The sequence below is a fragment of the Wasmannia auropunctata genome, unplaced genomic scaffold (genome assembly GCF_000956235.1).
Source record: "Wasmannia auropunctata unplaced genomic scaffold, wasmannia.A_1.0 LD336085.1, whole genome shotgun sequence".
Lineage (NCBI taxonomy): Eukaryota > Metazoa > Arthropoda > Insecta > Hymenoptera > Formicidae > Wasmannia > Wasmannia auropunctata.
This window is the reverse complement of record NW_012026805.1, coordinates 1,918,336-1,937,802: the sequence shown is the minus strand read 5'-3', so window position 1 is coordinate 1,937,802 and position 19,467 is coordinate 1,918,336. Positions and strand designations below refer to the sequence as shown.

The 19,467-nt window shown below is 45.7% G+C and overlaps 2 protein-coding genes across 2 annotated transcripts in view; both read right to left on the bottom strand.

Annotated features, from left to right (window-relative positions):
• Positions 1 to 27: 27 nt before the first annotated feature.
• Positions 28 to 9,462, bottom strand: LOC105448485 (spectrin alpha chain). Its single transcript, XM_011687073.1, has 8 exons — positions 8,977 to 9,462; positions 8,635 to 8,866; positions 4,492 to 8,108; positions 1,487 to 4,014; positions 1,349 to 1,403; positions 885 to 1,263; positions 644 to 810; positions 28 to 546 (listed from the first exon to the last, which is right to left on the bottom strand). Exons 1-8 carry the CDS (start codon positions 9,124 to 9,126, stop codon positions 418 to 420), a joined length of 7,257 nt encoding a protein of 2,418 aa, XP_011685375.1. The 5' UTR covers positions 9,127 to 9,462; the 3' UTR covers positions 28 to 417.
• Positions 9,463 to 13,377: 3,915 nt separating this feature from the next.
• Positions 13,378 to 19,467, bottom strand: part of LOC105448482 (ecdysone-induced protein 74EF) — a 136,833-nt gene continuing 130,743 nt past the window's right edge. The window contains exon 7 of the mRNA XM_011687067.1: positions 13,378 to 13,931. Within this exon, the coding sequence (XP_011685369.1) occupies positions 13,378 to 13,931 (554 nt within the window). The remainder of the gene's footprint in view (positions 13,932 to 19,467) is intronic.

The window sequence follows — 19,467 nt, the reverse complement described above, 5'->3', positions numbered from 1 at the left end:
TTATAGCTTTATTGAATAAAATTAATATAATATATTAAATGCATTTATTTTGAAGAACAATGTGAAAGAATTTCAATACCAGAACTAGCTGATATGAAATCTAGTATTTCAAAGTCTATTAAAATTTGAAGATTAAATAATGCAATATTAAAAAGTATACATAAAGAATATATATGTTAGGGAAAACATGCTTCTAACATAGAAATATATTCTTTACATATATTCTTCATCAGCTAGTTATAGCTTAGAAAGTCTCTTGAAAATCTCAATCTCTTATAAATGCTCTAAATGGTTAATAGAAATATAGATAAATCAAAAGCATGGTTTTAAAGATAAACATAGCAGCCTAAGCCTTGTGCAATTATAATTTAATAAGCTTTGAAAAATAGTATAATGCGCATATATACGAATGCATAATTAATTCTGGAAAAGTGTGTGCGTAAATTCTATATAATCCAATGCAGCTGTTATCGGCCGTTCCGATTTGGGATCTACGTAAGGTTTCATACGGGCTACGCAATAATCGGCCATCTCCTTCGTGAGGTTCTGAAAAAAAATATATATATAGATTAACGAATATAAATCGCATTCTTCGTGATTATGGGAATGTTGATAAATATTCCATAGTATTTGCAACATTTACCGCATATAATTCCTCTTTCGTGACATAAGGCCGGTCCGCTGCAGTGATCGCTCGGAAAGCGTTCTCTATTTCCTCCGAACTCTGCACGTTCTCCGTTTCCTTGCTGATCATAAACGCCATGTATTCTTGCAACGATACGTAGCCGTCCCTATTAGGATCCACGATGTCTGCGAATAATAACATCGTGTTAAAATAGACGTTCAAAATATAATTAGAAATTGAACATTGAAATCAACAAAACCTAATATATTCTCGAATTCTGGATCAGGTTGCCCTTCTTCTATCATAGGAAGATCATAACCCAAAGCTCTCAAGCACGATTTGAATTCTTGATGATTCAGCCGGCCGCTCTTGTCCTTGTCGAAGTGCTTGAACATCATGGAGAATTCTTTGAGTGCATCCTCAGATACACCGGACTGGTTTCGCGCTTGAATCTGCTGTTCCAAATTGTGCTGCATACGCATTCCTAACTGATCCAACTGATCCCATTGCTGTGCTAATCCTACGGTACTGTGTTCTGTGTAACGATTGTCCAGAATTAGATGTTCCTCTAGAATAGCTCCCAGATCTTCGATCTTCTTCAGGTCTTGACGACGTGCGCGCACTTCTTGAGTTTTTCGCTATAAATTTGAATATAATTTACATACAACATAATCGCACAATAAATATAAATCTTGCATAAATGTATGTTTTAATTTAACAAACCTTGGTAGCTTCCAGTTGCTGTTCTAACGATCCGGATCCTTCCATCATAGATGTTCTGTAAAAGGGAATAAATTATTTACGTTTTTATCCCTAATTAAATAATTGTTGAATAAATAATAATTCCTTCGAGATACAAACCTTGTTTCCGCAAGCCACTGATGGAAGGCATTGGCATGCTTGGCGAATTCCTTACGCAATTTATCGTTCTCCTCCTGCCGCTGTGCTTCTTTCGTGAGCTCAACACTGCGTTCCATGATTATCTTCTGTAAGTTACGCCAAGTATCTTCCAAGGCCTCCATCGTGAACCACGTGTACGGATTCGGTCCGACGTTGAAGCTCTTGATCTGCCTGTCAAGAGCAGCCAGGGCTTGGAAGTCAGCCTCAGCCGAGGACAGGCTAGCTTGGAACTGGCCGTGCGCCTCGCGAAGAGCACGAATTTCTTCGATACTGTTGCAACGCACGGGATCCGTCAGATCCTCCTCGGCGTTCTCGAACCAAGAATTGAAGGCGGATGCCTTCTTCGCAAATGTCAGATAAAGCTCTTCAATTTGCCTGAATTGATCTTGCATCTTCAACAGACGCTGCTTTCTCGCATCCGAATCGGCCAGGAGTTTCTGCCAGCGAGTGATTACATCGGCGTGACGTTTCTGAATGCTGGGTGTCTGATCGTGACCGGAATCAACGAGCATTTCCTTCAACGAGGTGATATTCTGAATACCCTCGTGCTCGAAGGCATGCAGACCGGCGTCGAAAGTCTCCTGCTTCGTGAGCAGCGTCTGAACGGTAGACAGATCTCGGCCAAACTCCTCGGAGCGCACGTGAGTCTCCTTATCGGCGATCCATGACTCGACTACATCAGCCTTCCACATGAACTGCAAGTAGGCCGAGTTGTCATTCAGCCGTGTCTTCCTGCGGGCCGCGAGAGCTCCGAGTTGCTCCAATTTGTTGCGCAATTGCGCACATCTTTGACTGATAGCGTCCGCTCGATGATTGCCCGCTTTGATCAGCGTCTCGCCGGCCTCGCAAATATCCTTGCAGCGTTCGCCGTGAGCTGCGAAGTCGGTTTCGAATGCATCGTGCTTCTTCAGAAGACCTTGGACAGCAGCCATCGTGTCGCCGTAATCTTCAACGGAAAGTAATTGCTGCTTCTCTGTAATCCAGGCTTCCTCCTCTTCGACCTTGGCGAGGAATTGCTGATACGTCAAGGATTCATCCAACTTCTGTCCTCTAGTGGCGGCTAATTGCTTCAATTCAGCCCACGCCTGATTAAGAAGCTTCAGACGTTGTTCGATTTCAGGTACTCCCAGATTTGAAACGTCCATCAATTTTTCTCCTGCTTCCTGGACAGCTTGAATGGCAGGTTCATGACTGCCGAGTTCAGCCTCCAATCTTTTGTGCTTCTTCTTCAGGTTCTGCACGCCCGTAAGGTCGCGGCCGTAGTCATCCGATCCGACAAGCAGCTTCTTCTCCTTGATCCAAGACTCTTCGTCGGCAATGTCGCGGAAGAACTGATGCAAAGTGTTGGCTTCGTTGAGTCTCGCCTGTCTGTGTGCTGCCAAGTTCCTGATTCGCTCGTAACGCTCGTTTATGCTCTGACGTTTCTCCTGAATGCCGGCAGCGTCAAACTGACCGCTCTCAATCAGCGAATCGGCTTGTGCATTCATATCCTTGATTCTTTCCTCGTGCGCCTGTATATCCGCCTCGACAAGTTGATGTTTCTTCATGAGATTTTGCACGGAGGCCAAATCCTTGCCGGCATCCTCGGATGTAAGCAAACTCTCGACTTCGCCGAGCCAGAAATCAAGATCCTTCACCGCAGCAATGTAAGTGCGCTGCTTATTGGCTTCCTTCAGCTTCATGGACTTCTCTGTGGTCTTTTGCGTAAGGTATTCCCACTGATCAGCGATGGACGCCAATCTCTTTTGCACCGCGTCCTCCGAACCGGCACATTGATGCTTTTCGATTAGATTGCCTCCCATAGCGAGTACCGACTGAATTCGGTCCGCATTGGCTGCCAATTCGGCTTCGAAAGCCTGATGTTTCTGATGCTTTGACTGTATGTTGGCGGGATCTTTGTAATTCTCCTCGGTTGCCAGCTGAAGTTTCTCAGCAATCCAATTCTCCATTTCATCGGCGTCTCGAGAAAACTGTTGCAAAGTCTGAGACTCGCCCAGCCTCGAGCGCTTCTCGATAAGAGCGTCCTTCAAGTGCCGCCAACGATCCAATACCTGGCATCGTCTCTCGTCGATGGGCTTAGCGGCGTAATGCTCGGCAGCGATCAGCTGATCAGCCAGAGTTTGTAAGGTGGCGATCTTCTCTTCGTGAGCGTTGATCGCTTTGTCGAAATCTTCGTGCTTCTTGATGAGAGCCTCAACGTTGTCACTGCTGTCTACCGCGTCTGCACTGCTGAGGAAAGCCTCCCGCGCGCTCATCCAATTCTCCGCCTGCTCGCAATCCCTGCAGAACAATTGCAGTTCGAGGTTCTGATCGAGCTGCATACGTCGTTGGATCCAAGCTTTCTCCAACTCTTGTCGGGCCTCAGCCATAGACTCAAGTTTCTCCAGTATCTCCACGCTGGCGTAATGGCTGGATTGCAATAGCTGTTGGCCGAACAATTCGAACGCCTGGAAAGTACCTGCTCTAGCATCTATCTCCATCCGGTGCTCCTATACAGAAAAATAAAAAAATTTATAAAGTGAATTATGATTCGATTCTCGAGTATTTTATGCCAGTACACAACTCTTTGTTTGTTATGTGATATGATCAAATCCATTCGGCAGATAGATATTACAAGCAGAAAGGTAGTGATTACGCGATTAAGCATTGAAAATACTCAAACTGTTAATAAGCAGTATTTTCATTGCAAAACTTCGGCACGATCAATCAGCCTCTTCTCGTAAAAGAAAAAGAAAAAAAAATCAACGAAACGGATTACGCGAAATTAATTTTAGGCATTCTCGCCAGGCAACTTCGCGACTTCCCTGATACATGCTCAAACGTTCTTATACCTCTGGAAGTATGCCGTATCGCGCATCTATCTCTGCTCTGTGATTCTACAATTTAAATGACTTGGTGAAGGATTTGTCGGTAAATGATTGTGATGACTGTGTCTTGATCATGCTTACAATGGAAAACATTTTTACCTGATGGCGTTCGAGCAGTGCCTCGGCACCTGTGACGTCCGATGCGAGCTCTTCGGAAGCGACCAGGCCCATCATCGAGTTGATCCAGGCCATCAAGTCGCGATAATCACTGAGGAAACGTTGCAGATCGTACGAATCCAGAAGTTTCTCCTTTCTGCTGTTAGCTTTGGCCGTCAATTGGGTCCACTCTTCGTTGATCTCCTTCTGCTTGGCGTACGTTTGCTCGGCAGTCTCCGGATGCGACTGCATCAGGCGATTAGCCGTCTCATCAAGCTGCTTGATCTTGTCTCCCAAAGCCGCCAGATCTCTCTCCAGACCCTCGTGTTTGCGCTGCAGAGCCTGAACACTTCGCAAATCCTTGCCAAGATCGTCATTGTTCAGCGCCGCGTCCTTCTCGCGAATCCAGTCCTTCGTTTCGTCGACGTCACGATGGAAGCGTTGCACCTCGTGAGCAGAGCCGAGCTGATTGGCTCGTTCCGCCGTGAGCGTTTGCAAGCTGGTCCATTTCTCGTTCAGATCCTGGATTTGCGTCTGAATCTTCAATGCCGCCTCGGTCTGCCCGAGGCTCATCAGCTGCACGGCGATCTCGTTCATCTCTGCCAAACGCACTTCGTTCGCCTTGAGATCAGCTTGGAAGTCGTCGAACTTCTTCTGCATAACTTCCACCTGTTCCAGATCTTCGCCCACGTCCTGCACCTGAGCGTGATTCTCCTTGTCCTTGATCCAAGTAGCCAACTCCGCGGCTTCTCTCACCAATACATAAGCCTTCGCTGTTTCGTTAAGCTTGTTTTGACGTTCGCGCGCTAAACGCAAGAGATCGTCGTATTGCCCCTCGATCTGCGCTTGTCGCGCGGCGATCGAGCTCTGCTCTCTAGCCAAGTTCTGTTGGGAAGCGCTGAGACCCACCTCGGGTTCCACGCGCTTCACGTATGCTGCCGGTACGAAACCTTGGCGATCGTTTACCTCAACCTTCCACCAATCCTTGTTGTTAGAGTTGAGCAGAGTCAGAGTGTCGCCCTTCTTCATGGACACTTCTCTGGGAGACTTCTCAGTGTAGTCGTAGAGGGCCACGACACACTCCTTGCCGGTGATGTCGATCGTGGGTGTCTCTTGCTGTCTGCACGCCCCAGCTTGATCTCGCAGTGCTGCGATGGTGCTCGCGAACGCTTCTAGATCGCTGACCAAGGCCTCGTGCTTCTTCAGAAGAGCCTCGGAGCTGTCCTCGTCCTTGCCGTAATCGCCGTTCATCACTATAGGACGTTTCTCCTTCATCCACGATTCAGCTTCGTTCGCGTCGGCGAAATATTGATGCGCCTGCAGAGAGTCGTCCAAGTCATTCTTACGTTGCCGAGCCTTATCTTTCAGCTGTCCCCAGTGTTCGTCCAAAGCCGCCAGTCGTTGATTAATCTCCTCAGCTGCAAAGTGTCCCTCCTGCAACATCGACGAGCCCGCTTGACAAACCGCGGCCACTCTCGGCTCGTGGTTATTGATTTCAGCCAAAACAGCCTGGTGCTTCTTCTGGAGATTCTGCACGCCGATCAAGTCACGGCCGCGATTCGTGGACGCCGCAACTGGCTCCTTCTCGCGAATCCACGCTTCCTCGTCCTCGATATCTCGAAACAGTTGCTGCACTTGCAGCGAGTCCAGGAGTCGTTGCTTCCTCACACTCATCGGACGCTGCAGAGCGGCGTATCTAGCTTGTAATTGGTCCTGCTTAGCTTTGATATTGTCAGCGTCAAAGTGGCCCGAGTTGACAAACTGTTCGGCCGCTTGAGTGATACTGTCGATCCTGTCCGCGTGAGAGCCCACATCAGCTTCGAGAAGCGCGTGTTTCTTCTGCAAGTTCTGAACGCTCGTCAGATCTTTGCCGTAATCCTCTGACATGAGTTGTCCCTCCACTTCCGAGAGCCACAGTTCGATATCCTCTACCGTTCGATTGAACTGCTGCTGCTGGGAGGCTTCCTGTAATTTCGCACCTTTCTTTTCGGTAGCCCGCGTCAAGCTCTCCCACAGTGTCACAATCTCGTCCGAGCGGGTGCGTATACGGTCGCCAGCATAGTGACTACTATCGATCAACTCCTGACCGGTGGCCACCATCTCCTCCATGCGCGTCCTGTTCGCGTTCAGTTCCTGCTCGAAATTCTGATGTTTCTGGACTTTACCGTTCAGATTAGTGGGATCCAAGTAACTGTCGTCAGTAGCGAACTTAAGCTTCTCGTTAACCCAGCCCTTCGTTTCGTCGCAGTCCCTCTCGAATTGTTGTAGCTTGTACGCGTCCTCCAGACGTTGACGTCTTTGGGCTGATTTCTCGAGGAGAATAGCACGTCTCTCCAACAACAGTTGTCGTCGTTGCGCCACGTCATCCGCAGCATAATGCTCGCCCTCGATCAACTTTCCAGCAAAGTCATCGAGCACCTTGATCTTCTCCTCCTGAGCCGCCAGTGATTTATCGAAGTCTTCGTGCTTCTTAATAAGCGCCTCCACGCTGTCGAGAGAATCTCCCAAGTCTTCGTTGGCCAGAAACGCTTCCTGTTTGGCCATCCACGCGTCCGCCTGCTCGGTGTCTCGATAGAACAGCTGCAAATCTACGCATTGCTCGTACAAGATACGTCTCTTCTCCCATAGACTCAAGAGAGACGACTTATCATCGGCGAGGGAGTTCAATTTACGTGCCACTTCTTCGGCAGCGTAATGCTTCTTTTCTAGAAGCTTATTACCAGCCAGTGTGGTTGCATCGAAGCTATCGGCTCTGGCGTCGATTTCTCCCTTGTGTTCCTGATGTCGGTCGACCAAAGCCTCGGCGCCGGCCACGTCTTTAGCTAGCTCGTCGGCGGAAATGATGGCGCGCATGTCGTTCATCCACGAGACCAAGTCGCGAAAATCTGCTAAGAATCGATGCAAATAATAAGATTCGTCAAGTTTAAGACGACGTTCTTTCGCTTTTGCGGTAAGGCTCTCCCACGACTGCAAGATCTCGGCGCGCTTAGCTTGAATCTGCTTGGAGTGGTCAGCTTCGTGAATCGCGGCGAGACGATCGGCTTCCGCACCCAGTGTATACACCTTGTCTTCCAGAGCGGCCAAGTCGCGCTCGATACCTTCGTGTTTTCGCTGTAACGTTTGCACACTGGCTAGATCACGTCCGAAATCGTCAGACGACAAGACAACGTCCTTCTCCGCGATCCAAGCCATGGTCTCATCGGCGTCGCGATTGAATCTCTGAATCTCGTGCGCCCCGAAGAGCTTCTCCTGTCGCAGTGTGGCCAATTGTTTCAATCTTTGCCAGGATTCGTTAAGCTCTTCCTTCCTGCGTAAAATCGTGTCCCGTTCGGGATGTCCGTCTAACAGCAATTTGTCCGCCAGCTCGTTCACCTCGGTAACTCTATACTCTTGGCTTGCCATGTCCTTCTGGAATTCGTCAAATTTTCTTTGAAGCACCTCCACATGCTCCAAGTCGTGTCCAAACTCATCGGTTGTTACAAATGCCTCCTTGTCGTGAATCCAAAACATCACCTCGTCGCAGTGACGAATGAACTGTACGAGAACTAAAGCCTGCTGTAGTTTCAAGCCCTTGTCAGCTAATCGAGACAGCAGCAGCTCCCACAGGCGATGTAGCTCCTCTTTAAATAATTAAATATATCACATTAAAAATCAAGCAGTTTCTCATATATATAATATGCTCGCAATTATAATATTTTCATAAGTCATTTTCAGTCCATAATTGAAGTAAAATGACATTATTAAAACATTTTATATATTCTAAATTTAGACAATTTGAGAAAAAGATAAATCACTATTCATAAAACATTAAAACATTTTACACATTTTAAATTTATCTTATATAATTTGAAAAAAAAAAAAAAAGATAATTCAAATCATTATTTATGAAACATTAAAACATTCTGCACATTTATGAAACATTCTGCACAACATGCTAAATTTATTTTATATTTCATGATTTGAGAAATAGGTAATTCAAATCGCACTGTTTATGAAACATCAGGTTTCAATTTTTGAATTGCTTAGAAAATATTAATTATTAGATTTTCGTAATATTTTTGCAAATACATAAAAAGTTACATAATATACTTCAACAATTTCAAATGATCTCGAACAGAAATTGATATCTCTGGTACTTAATCATACCTAATCTCTTGCGAATTACATCGCTAGCGAAATGATGTTGAGCTATCATCTCGGAGCCAGTATTATCGAGCAGCACGATGGCATTTGAATGAGCGGCAACTTCTGCTTCAAATGCCTGGTGCTTCTGGATCTTCGCCTGTAGATTAGTCGGATCCTTGTAACTCTCGTCGGAGGCCGCTTGGTGCTTCTCGTAGATCCATCCTTCGAGTTCGTCCGCATCTCGCTTGAAGTACTGAAAGAGGGGTGCAAGGTGAGCGCGATGAACATTAACAAACAATTACAATATAAGTAACGATCGATCCGGAGAAATTGAGAAAAGTAAGAGCACTCGGATATACGTACTTGAAAGCGACGGGAGTCCTCGAGCTTGTCCCGCTTGCTGCGCGCCTCCGACTTGAAGTTGGCGTAGCGTCCCAACACCTGCTCTCGCCTCTCCTGGATGTCCTCCGGATTCTCGAGGATCTTCACCTCCTTGGGCGTGATTTGATCCATGGCTGGGCAGCGATCTTTAAAATAACTTCCACGAACCGCTGTCCAAAATGGCCACGGTGGGGTGTGGCAGGATCAATTCGCTGCCGGAATCGATAAGCGTTCTTCCACACAGGTAGGCAAGATCGTCGAATGCGCGCGCGACGATAGATCGTTTCGTCGATAAGCGGAAACAACGGAGAGAGATTCCCTCCGAATGGAATTCGCTCGCGAGCCCGCAAGCTCGCACTCAAGTTTCGTCTGCCACGATTGACGTCCCGACGATTCGACCGGATTCTTTCTGCACTCGGCACTCGGCAGTCGGCACTCTGCGTAGTCCCACCACTGCGCGATCCGGTGAACGTTCCGCTGGCACCTCTCACCGACGACACCGACTGGACACTCGGTCGGCTCAGTGACGCTCGGTCAAACTTTGTACCAATCACAGCGAGGATACAACCGCCTTGGATAGTTGGATTTAGTCGGTCAGGTTATATATAACCGTTGCATCATTACGGTAATCGTCAGAGTTGCTCCTTTCGGTATTTACATACATACACACATGTATGATATGATATATAATGTATGTACATACATACGTATATTTTATATTTATAAACAAAACTAAATTAATAGTAAAAGGGAAAAAATATCCTTGACTTAACAAATTGCGCGCGTAATAACATTATGTAAACTTTCTTTATATCTTTTCTACTTTTACTGTTCCAGTATCCATAATTCGTTAAAATTTATATTAGAAAATTAAATATTTAATATACATAGAAGTAAAATCTATAACGCATTTGTGTTAACTGTTGCATAATAATTATGGTTGTTGAATATTTTGATAATTATAATGATATAATCATGAAAATTTTCTCTATATTGTGATATTCAAAAATGGAATTATTTTGTATAAATTATAACAAAATTATTTTATCGACAGATTTTCTCGATATAGTGGTAAGTTTTCTGGATAGAAAATGAATTTACCGACGGTGATAATTTTCTTATCGACATTGCAGCAATATTTATATACCGATGTATAGGATTGATAAAATTATCGACAAAGATAATTATACGAAATAAAAATTGTAAAAATCGAATTTTTAAAAAATCTGAGATACAAAGAATATATATATATATATAATTATAATATTCCACTTGCAAGAGAAAATATAAATATAATATACAGAACAGCAGAAGATTGTACATACCTAACTAGCAATATTTACAGTAATTCAATAAAAACATTTCGCATAAACTGTACATATGCGATTGTGTGACGTTTATGTGACAACGTCACATTATCGAGTTGGCATTGAGCGGTAAAACCACCTTAATTGTATTTGTAATTATTAATTACATTGCTAAAATTTTATATTTTAATTTTGTATATTTTATTCTTTAATATTCTTTATACAGAAAATGATTATATTAGATAAAGTTAAAATCTAAGAAAATAATTTAAGAATATTTCTTCAATTTAATTAAATTTAAGAATATTTATTACGTATAGGGAATAAAATAAAATCGCATGAATATATATATATTATGATACAATAATCTTTTATTAAATTTCACCTACAAACAACGAATCACAGAACGTTACATTAGAGTTCCTTACGTCAATCCATCGTGTTTTCATATATTTTACAGGTAAATAATTATGTATTTATCTCTATTATAGTAAAGTCTTATTTGTTAAAATATCTCGTAGTGTAGTGGATTGTTATGTATATGTAAATTTAATTTACCTAAAAATAGGATTTCTGTTGTAGTGTCCATTCATTGTTTATAAGTGTCCGTTATCATGTATAGAAGTGGTATACTATAGGTACTTTTGTCCATTGTACTCTGATATATCTTCTTTTTTTTATCATTATTAATAGTATTATTAATATTATTACTATTTCCCGCCGATACATTGTATTCGAAGTACGATAAAAGTCACCACGTACCAAAGAACTTTTCGCTGAATAAAATTACAAAATTCAATTCATCACAAAAAACGATGTTAGGGCTTTATATGTAAAGGGCTTTTAAGTACCTGGACAAAGTGACGGCATTTACGATTACAAATCGCTAGAACTTTTTTATATGCATCTTTTTTTTTGTTAGAAGGCAACACGTCTTTGTTAATACGAGAAGGCAATTTGCTTTGTATCATCGGTATATCTGGTGTCCCAAAAACATCGGATCTGACAAGCACCGTCTGCGTGGCTCGACTCGAAGGGCGTCGTCGACTCGAGCGACAAGAGGTGACAAAAGGGACCGTTTACAGGCATTATTGGCAGCACTGGATCCACTGTTCAAATGTACTGTATATTTCGTTTCTCCGATATATCCCGAGGCTGTAATGCGACAAATCGGCCTGTGTTACGCGCGATCGGCTCACGTATAGTCGTCGCGCGTGATCTAGCTAGACGCTCCTCGTCTTCGCTCCTCTCCTTCCCACCTTCCACATCGTTCCACACTTTCGCCCGCGGACATGATTATCGCGGGGATAACCAGCATTACGTTCTTCCTAAACGTAAATAATATTTTTGACGATTTCCTCTTTATGTACAAAACTTAGGGCTATAGGATACACTTGCACTCGCGCGCGTCACGCGTCCCGGGGCGCCAATAAGTTAAATTTTACTCTAGAGTTACGCATTTTTTTTTCTTTATTATTACGCTTCCCGTTCGCGTCGGGCGGGCTTCTCTGTGTTGTACGTGCGACGTCTCCTGATCAGTCTGAGCATGCGAGACCAACGATTAATATACGTGTGTATATATATGTGCGTTACGACTGCGACTTTAGAAGGCTCGAGCGCGAAATCGGCGCTCCCGAACGTATAAAATTCGTTCCCCGATATAAAGTATATAAGAACAAACTAGATAGTGTATAGAAAGTTTCGAAAGAGAAAGAGACGTCGCGCGAGACGGTTAAAAGCGCCCTACGCGTGTCGCCAAGACGCCAAAAAACTCATAGAGACACATCAAGTCGCTCCATTTTTACTACATAACATACAATAGATATATTTATATAATATATATAATATTCAATAATATATATATATTTTTTACTAAAGGTATTTTTTTATATTTATATACAGAGATATAATCGTCCTCATCGATAATCTTTACGAATTAGTAACACTAGGTTGCTAAATAATAATTTTCTTGGACCTCGGTGTGCGTGTGTGTATGTATGTACGTGTATGAGTTGTGTATATATTAGCCAGCACCTTGCGTTGTTGAACCCTCACGAATCGGAAGGGCCAATCCCTTCCGCTTATACTTAAAAAAATATAATGTGTACCCCTCCCTGAGCTCGCTCCGTGAAACTTCGAGAGACGCTTCTCATCCTTTCCCGTTCCACTACACATCTCGTCTCCTCTCCTCCCTCCCTCCCTCTCTCTCTCTCTCTCTCTCCTCTCCTCTCCTCTTCTCCCCGTATCGTAAAATCCTTTTCACAGCCCTCATTTCGTTTCATTTTTTTTTTTTTTATAACTTTCGTCCGTTTCCATACGTTTTCCATTTTGCGCAGATCACGCGCGTAACAATTTTCTTAGGTAACATATATAAACGTCTAATATACAATAAATAATTTGTCGTTTTTTCGAATATACAATTTTTTTTCTTCGCTTCCCGGTGCTTCGCGGCTTAAGTAATTTGTCCACGGCGTTCCCTCCCGCAAGGTACACCAGATAGAATATCTTTAGTTTCACATTCTCGACGCGTTGTAAGAACTAAATTTTGTACAAATTTTCAACGAGCCGGGCGCCGCCCTGTCCCGATCCTGACGCGGCGATTCGGACGCGCGAGAAAGAAACGGGCCGCAGGAGAAGGACGAGGTATTGGGTCGGGACCACCTCCGACGACGTCGTCACACGCGGCGCCTTAATATACATTTACATAGGTATAATACAAGGAACAAACGAAGCCAGAGAGAAAGACGGGAGTAGAGAGAGAAGCGGGTAGGGAGAGAGATAGACGGAAAGAGAGAGAGAGAAAAAAAAAGAAAGAAAGCGGAGAAAAGGAGAACGCGTTTTACAACATCTGAGGGGTGTGCCAGGTCGGCGCGTCTCGGTGGAGAGAACCGCTGAACGGCGACCTTACGCGCGGATGGGGCCCCGCGACGGGTCCGCGACGTCGCATCAGCGACGACAACGACAACGACAACGGCGGTGGTCGACGTCCGCGCGGGGCCCGCGCCGAGACGCCGTCGTGCTGCTGTTCCTCCTTCCTCTGCCTCTCGTGCCCCGCAGGACGGGCCGACTCCCTGTCTCATGCGCCCGTACAATCGATCTCGACGATGTCCTTCGGCACGTCGACGAACTGGTAGACCAGCCGCTGGCCGTCCACCTTCGCCAGGATACCGCGCTGGTAGTAGTAGCGCAGCGCCCTGCCCATCGTCTCGTAGTTCATGTCCGGTTTGTTCTTGTGTATGCCCCAGAGCCGCGAGACCGCTTTGCTGTCGACCAGCTTGAAGATGCCCCGCTCGCGGTTCGTCCATTTGATGTAGCGCGGGCAGTACTCGTGGTCCTGCAACAGCTTGAGCAGGAACTCCCACAGGTACGTGGTCGAGCCCTCGCGCGACTTCCGCTTCACCGCGGCGCCGCCCTCGCCGCCCTGCCGCGGCTTCTTCAGCTTACTCTTCTTCGAGCGCGACGGGAAGCCGAGCTCGAGCAGGTAGAGGTCGTCCGAGACCGAGCTGGTGGCCGCCTGGATCACGCTGGTGGGCACGCCGCCGGGTCCCCGCGGCGGGCTCGGGGTGCAGGGGGTCGCAAACTGCCCACCCCCGCCGTACATGTTTATGTAACTGTTGTAGCTGTCGGAAACTGAAAAAGAGAAGAGGAAACGGTACGCGATTAGAAAGAGTCTCGCTAATCTCCGCGTTGTTATTTATAACGCTCTATCTGTATAATATCTGATTTATAACGATCTATGACTTTTTATAGCTGCTGGCAGGCACTTGATTACAATGATTCTAATGATCGTAATGGTTTGTATCTTAATCTGCCTTTTTTTGCTCGCTACGCAACAAGCGTTTAATTATATCTCGAGGCACGTATAGGACAATAGCATGTGGAAGCCACTTAAACGTTCATAAGAACCAATATCGCTGCACACAATTATCGTACGGAAACAACTTCGACATCCTGTCGATAAAAAAAAAGAAGGGGGGCCCGTCCTTGAAGAGACACGCGCTCTAATCGCATCCCGAACGAATCCTCGACGCCGCAGAGCAACGTTTATTATCTCAATTCGCGGCGAAGGGTCGGTGTCAGCGCGGTTTTATCGCGTTAGGTTCTCGCACCACGCGTGGCTTAAGGGTGATACGTCGCAGTTGCGACGTGCAATCAAGTATTAATAGCCTTGCCGTTCGCGCGAAGCGGCAAGGAGGGAAAAACGTCGTTTATCGCCCATCGTCATTGTCGCGTCGCCGTCGATGCCGTCTCTCGTCGTTTCTATCCGACCCGATTGATCGACGCGCGAGTGGACGCTTTCGATAGCTCGCCACCTGTTTCCGCGTGTCTCACCTCGCCCTCGCCATCGTCTATCTATACGTATCGTCCATATACTTTCGCGCTAAATATGTACTCTCTCCGGTTTTGCTCGAGAAAACGGAAGAAACGGGTAATCATCGAATTCGCGAGATCTGCTGCCTATGCGCGATATTGTGATTTGATCGGGAATGGATGCCCCCGCGCGAATATCGATCGCGTCGGTACGATCGTACTACAGAGAGCGAGTGCACACGATCTGAGTTTGTGCCGCGAGCATGGGGCCGTGCTCACAGTCCATGGGCGTAGGAAAACGAGCCGGACGTGCTGCGAGAATCGCCGCGGTTCCTCCTTCCCAAACGAAAGGGGATTTCTCTCTCTTTCCCTCTCGCGAAATTTTCGCATTGAAACCACAGCGGCGATCTCCCAGGGAACCGTCGAGTTTTCAGCGAAATTCTCGCACGAAAATTCAATAAGAGGGGCCCGCCTTTTAAAAATCGAGTTTGGTCCAGAAAGTTTTATAACTTAAAGCCCACTTGTACGTCCGTTTCTCGGTCTCGACGAAATTTGTTGGCCGGAATCGTATCGGCTTTGTGCAGGAAAAAGATAAGTTCAATCTTCGGAGGGACTATCGCGGAGAGATATCGGAGGAAGTTGAAGTTTCGGAATTCGGCAAAAACATTATCTCGGCAGACATTCGTGGGAGAATTAATTTGAGAGAAAAGAAACATCTTTGAATATGCTTATATTTAGAAAGAAGAAGATATCGTATTGTAGCAGATAAAAGCAACTATAGTTTCGAAAACAAAAAATCTTTTTACATCAGCGAACGTGGCTTTTCACGTCAGTTCAGCACGGCATTTTGTACGTGAAAGAAAAAAAAATTTTCAAGCCGCGACACACGTAAGTATATACGCGCAAAGTGCGCGCCGCGCGTTGTTATGTCGAAAGAAAGCGAAAGTCTCGAAGCCTGGTCGCGAGATGAATCTCATGCTCTTTATATCGGAGCTGAGTAACCAGTGTCGCCACGCGGCTCCCACAGGAAAAAAAAAATGAAGACATTCTCAGTATTTCGCGCCTACGTGCACGCGAACGATGAACGTTATATGAGCGCCGAGCGAAAGCAAAAGTTTCGAGGCACTGCTATATGTACGCGAGGCGGCTGAGAAGCTCTTTTCCCCTTTACGCCACTGGGTCGAGAGGAAGAGGAGACGGACCGAGATAAAAGAGACGAGAAGAGGGAGTGAGAGAAAGAGAGAGGGAGAGAGAGAAAGAGAGGGTTAAAGCGGCGAGTCGAGCGCGGCGAGGAGAGCGAGCGAGAGGGGGATGAGACGAGGAAGGGGAGGGAGGAGGAGGGAATCGGGGAACTCTGCCTGCAGTATGATAGAGGACTGACCCGAGCCAAGGTTGCACGGGTGACGCCATCAAGCTACTAGTGCATAATAGCGCCGCTCGTTCTGAGGCCGCCGCGACTGCGCTAAAATCGGAACTCGTTCTCCGGCCCCCTCGCGCTCCCTCCCGCCACCCGTTCGCCACCCTCCCTCGTGTGCCTAGCCTTCCTCGTCGTCAACCCTCTCTCTTCCTCTCCCTCCTTGCCATATTTCTTTTCCGTCCTCTGTCGCTCTTTCTCTTTCTCTCCGCGTTCATCTCTCTCTCTCTCTCTCTCTCTCGCGCCTGCATCCTTCTATCGCGTCGCGCGTGTTGCAGTTCCGTGGAGTCCCGCGCGGTTGAACGATCCTCGGGCACTATTCGAGGTTTTCTGGTTTGTGGACCGACGAGACGAGAGAGAGGAGGCTGCAGGGAGCGGGCGAGGGGGAGGGAAACGGGAGAACATTTACTTGACGGTATTATCTCTCCCACCGGAGTGTGATGGAGCGGCGAAGTAACAAGCAGTCGTATACACGAAGTAACGGCGTTTCATGTATACACACGACATGTCGCGTTTTATTTATGTATGTCAAAACAATTTAACGCGAAGGCATTGAAAAATCATACGAAATCGTCTCGAAACTGCAGAGACCGGGAGGATCTAAACAGACGGAAATAGACGCTTTATTATGCCACGAGCGAGAATCTCCAAATGAGATTGAATTACGTTTGAAGGTAATTGCAGAGTCAGATGAAGCAGAGAACAACGAGCGAAAGTACTAAATTCACATAATAAAGGAAATAAAAAACGGAGAATAATTTATTCGAAATTACTCGCAAGATATACAATAACATTGTACATTTCTGACTCGTGATATACCGACATAACCGACGTAACGCGACAAGGTTTCAATAACTGTAAGGGCTGCGGTATAAATAGCGCGAAAGAAATGAAGCAAGATTCCAAGAGAGGAGAGAGAAAGAGAGAGAGAAAGATGAGGGGTAAGAGGGAGGAGGGAGGAGGGGACGAAAAACAAGAGAACGGCAGGGGAGCGGAAGATTTTCGAGGTGGCTCTAAAAATACGGAGAACGCGCCGTTGTTCTCGGGAAGTACGCGCATATATGCGCGGGTAGAACACACGCGCGGGAACGCTGCACGAGGAAACGTTGGAGTTGGTTGAGCGCTCCAGGAGCGCTGGAACAGAAAAGAGAGAGAGAGAGAGAGAGAGAGAGAGGCAGAGAGAAAGAGAGACCTAGAAAGTGAGAGGAAGGCGGTAGTGGCAAGAGACCCCGAGAGCGCACGAGAAACAGCTGGAGCGGATCGTGTTTACGCGCGGTATGACTGGCTAGATGAGTCAATCGTAGACCCGTTGTCTAGGAGGCCGGCGCGGTGGGGGAACTGCTCCTACTTCACTGACCTATACCACGAGCGTTGTATAGCGCAGGAAAGCACCGCTAGAGACGACGCATCGCCAGCCGATGAGTCTGGTGCGCGCCGCGTCGCGCCACGCCGCGTCGAGATCGGATAGAGAGGATTCCTAGAAGTCGGTAGTCTAGGATCTCACGATCGGGAAGCGTGAATGGAATACATGTATAGATTAGTTCGATGGTCCCGGAATCGATCGATTTCTTTTTCCCAAATTCAAGCTCGAGCGTAAGAAAATCAGGATGCGGGATTTGCCTACAGAAAAGGTGCGTAAGGATGGAGATCTCTGGAAGCAGTGAAAGATTATGATACTAACGATCGAAAACAAGGAAACGATGCGCGAATGAAATGAAGTTTTGAATATCTCAGGATTGACAAATACATATTTAAAAATTCGATGAAAAATTTAAATGTCTTCCTTGAGGAAGAATGAGTCACGAATCCTGACAAATCGGCGATTTAAGGCTTTAGAAGAGCAATGTCATTTATTCGCGATGATAAAAGTATAAAATCTATATGAATTGCAAGAGATTCTCACATATAATGTTTATAATTCTATAGCGAGAACAAATATCGCAACGTAATGAATTGCAAATACCATTCTAGTTGTTTCTATACTAGTTCATGATAAACGTTTAATTGTTATTTGGAATTAAAAATATTCGGGGATAGATAAAGACGCGAAAAGAGACATCAGATTCGTTATTATTTCTCTCTGTCTCTCTTTTTCTCTCCATGTATTGCATAGAATTACCATTACTACCACGTCGATGGTACCACAAAGCGCAGCCGGAGGTCGACTTAAGGCGATCATTGGTCGAATTTAAATTCAAGTTTCGCTCGGCCCGACGAGACGATGTTCCGCGACAATGAAACGACAGTCTAATGCGTCCCCGAGGCCGTATTAATCTTCTACTTAAGCGACATTCTTCGGCTCTTGTAACTGGCTCGCAAACAAGGTGGAGGACGAATGAGCGATTACAGGTTTAGGGAACTTTCAGAAAATCCAATTACGCTTAATGAAATGTTCGTAATGTCTGAATAAAATATCAATAAAGCTATTCCAACTCCTAACAATAAAAAGAAGAGAATTTTATTATTGATCCGTATATATCTTCGATTTAGAGAGAGTGTTTACACATTCTCTTATATGTTCCCTATTATACAAGAGATTTAATGTTTGCACAAATCAATTTATGTACGTATAATTCCTCCATAAAATCAGTCCATTATTAACAACGTCTAATATCTGTAACTTTAATCCAAATGTTATGTTCGCTACACGCTGTATGTTATATGGCGTTTGACTAAAGAGGATCAGAGTGATAAAATTTAAGTTAGAAGAACTATTGTCCCGCACTATATATATATATATAAAAATCCGAAATAATTTATATGTATATACTTGTGAAATCTTTAACAAATTTTTATCATAGTAGAAAGTTTTTTTAGGGCAGAACATTCCCCGAACATCACCATCTATATTCATTCTTTTCAGATTCACAATAAAAAAATCGACTGTGCCTTAAAGATCCAAGATTGCCAAGGGTTAATTAATAACATATATGACATATATATATTTTTGAAAAGCCATTGCAAAGCAGCTCGTCATTTCACATCCAAGTGCTCGTTCGAGCTCGTGAAAATTACGCTCAAAAGTCGCTCTGTCGGACGATTACGCGTCGGAGCCCGTATTATTAATTTCTATATTTAACAAGGGGTTTCGCAACCCCGTGCGCGCGCGACGAAGATCGAGAAAAAGGAAGCGGTTCCCCCCTTCCCCAGAGAGAAGAGGAGGCTCCGGGGCCGCGTTTCCTCGTGCGTTCTCGAGCCGGCGTTCCTTCCTGACAGTGCCGGCAGGAAGTTTAGTCGAGGGACTCGGTAACGAGTCGATAGTTAAAAATACACGGAAGGGTAGGCGCGCGCTCTGCGCCGCGCGACTGCGGCTGCGACGCGACGCTGCGCGGCGCGGCGCGGCGCGGCGCTCGTTTATTTTGCTGAGGATTTCGCGCTAGCCGCTCTCTCTCTTTCTCTCTCTCTCCTTCTTTTTCTCGCGGGCCGGAAGTACAAGTATAG

Coding starts and splice junctions, on each gene's coding strand:
- LOC105448485 (XM_011687073.1), bottom strand. CDS start 9,126: ATGGATCAAATCACGCCCAAGGAGGTGAAGATCCTCGAGAATCCGGAG. Junction 1,264..1,348: donor AGCAACTGGAAGCTACCAAG/GTTTGTTAAATT, acceptor TCAAATTTATAG/CGAAAAACTCAAGAAGTGCG. Junction 811..884: donor AGAATTCGAGAATATATTAG/GTTTTGTTGATT, acceptor TATTATTCGCAG/ACATCGTGGATCCTAATAGG.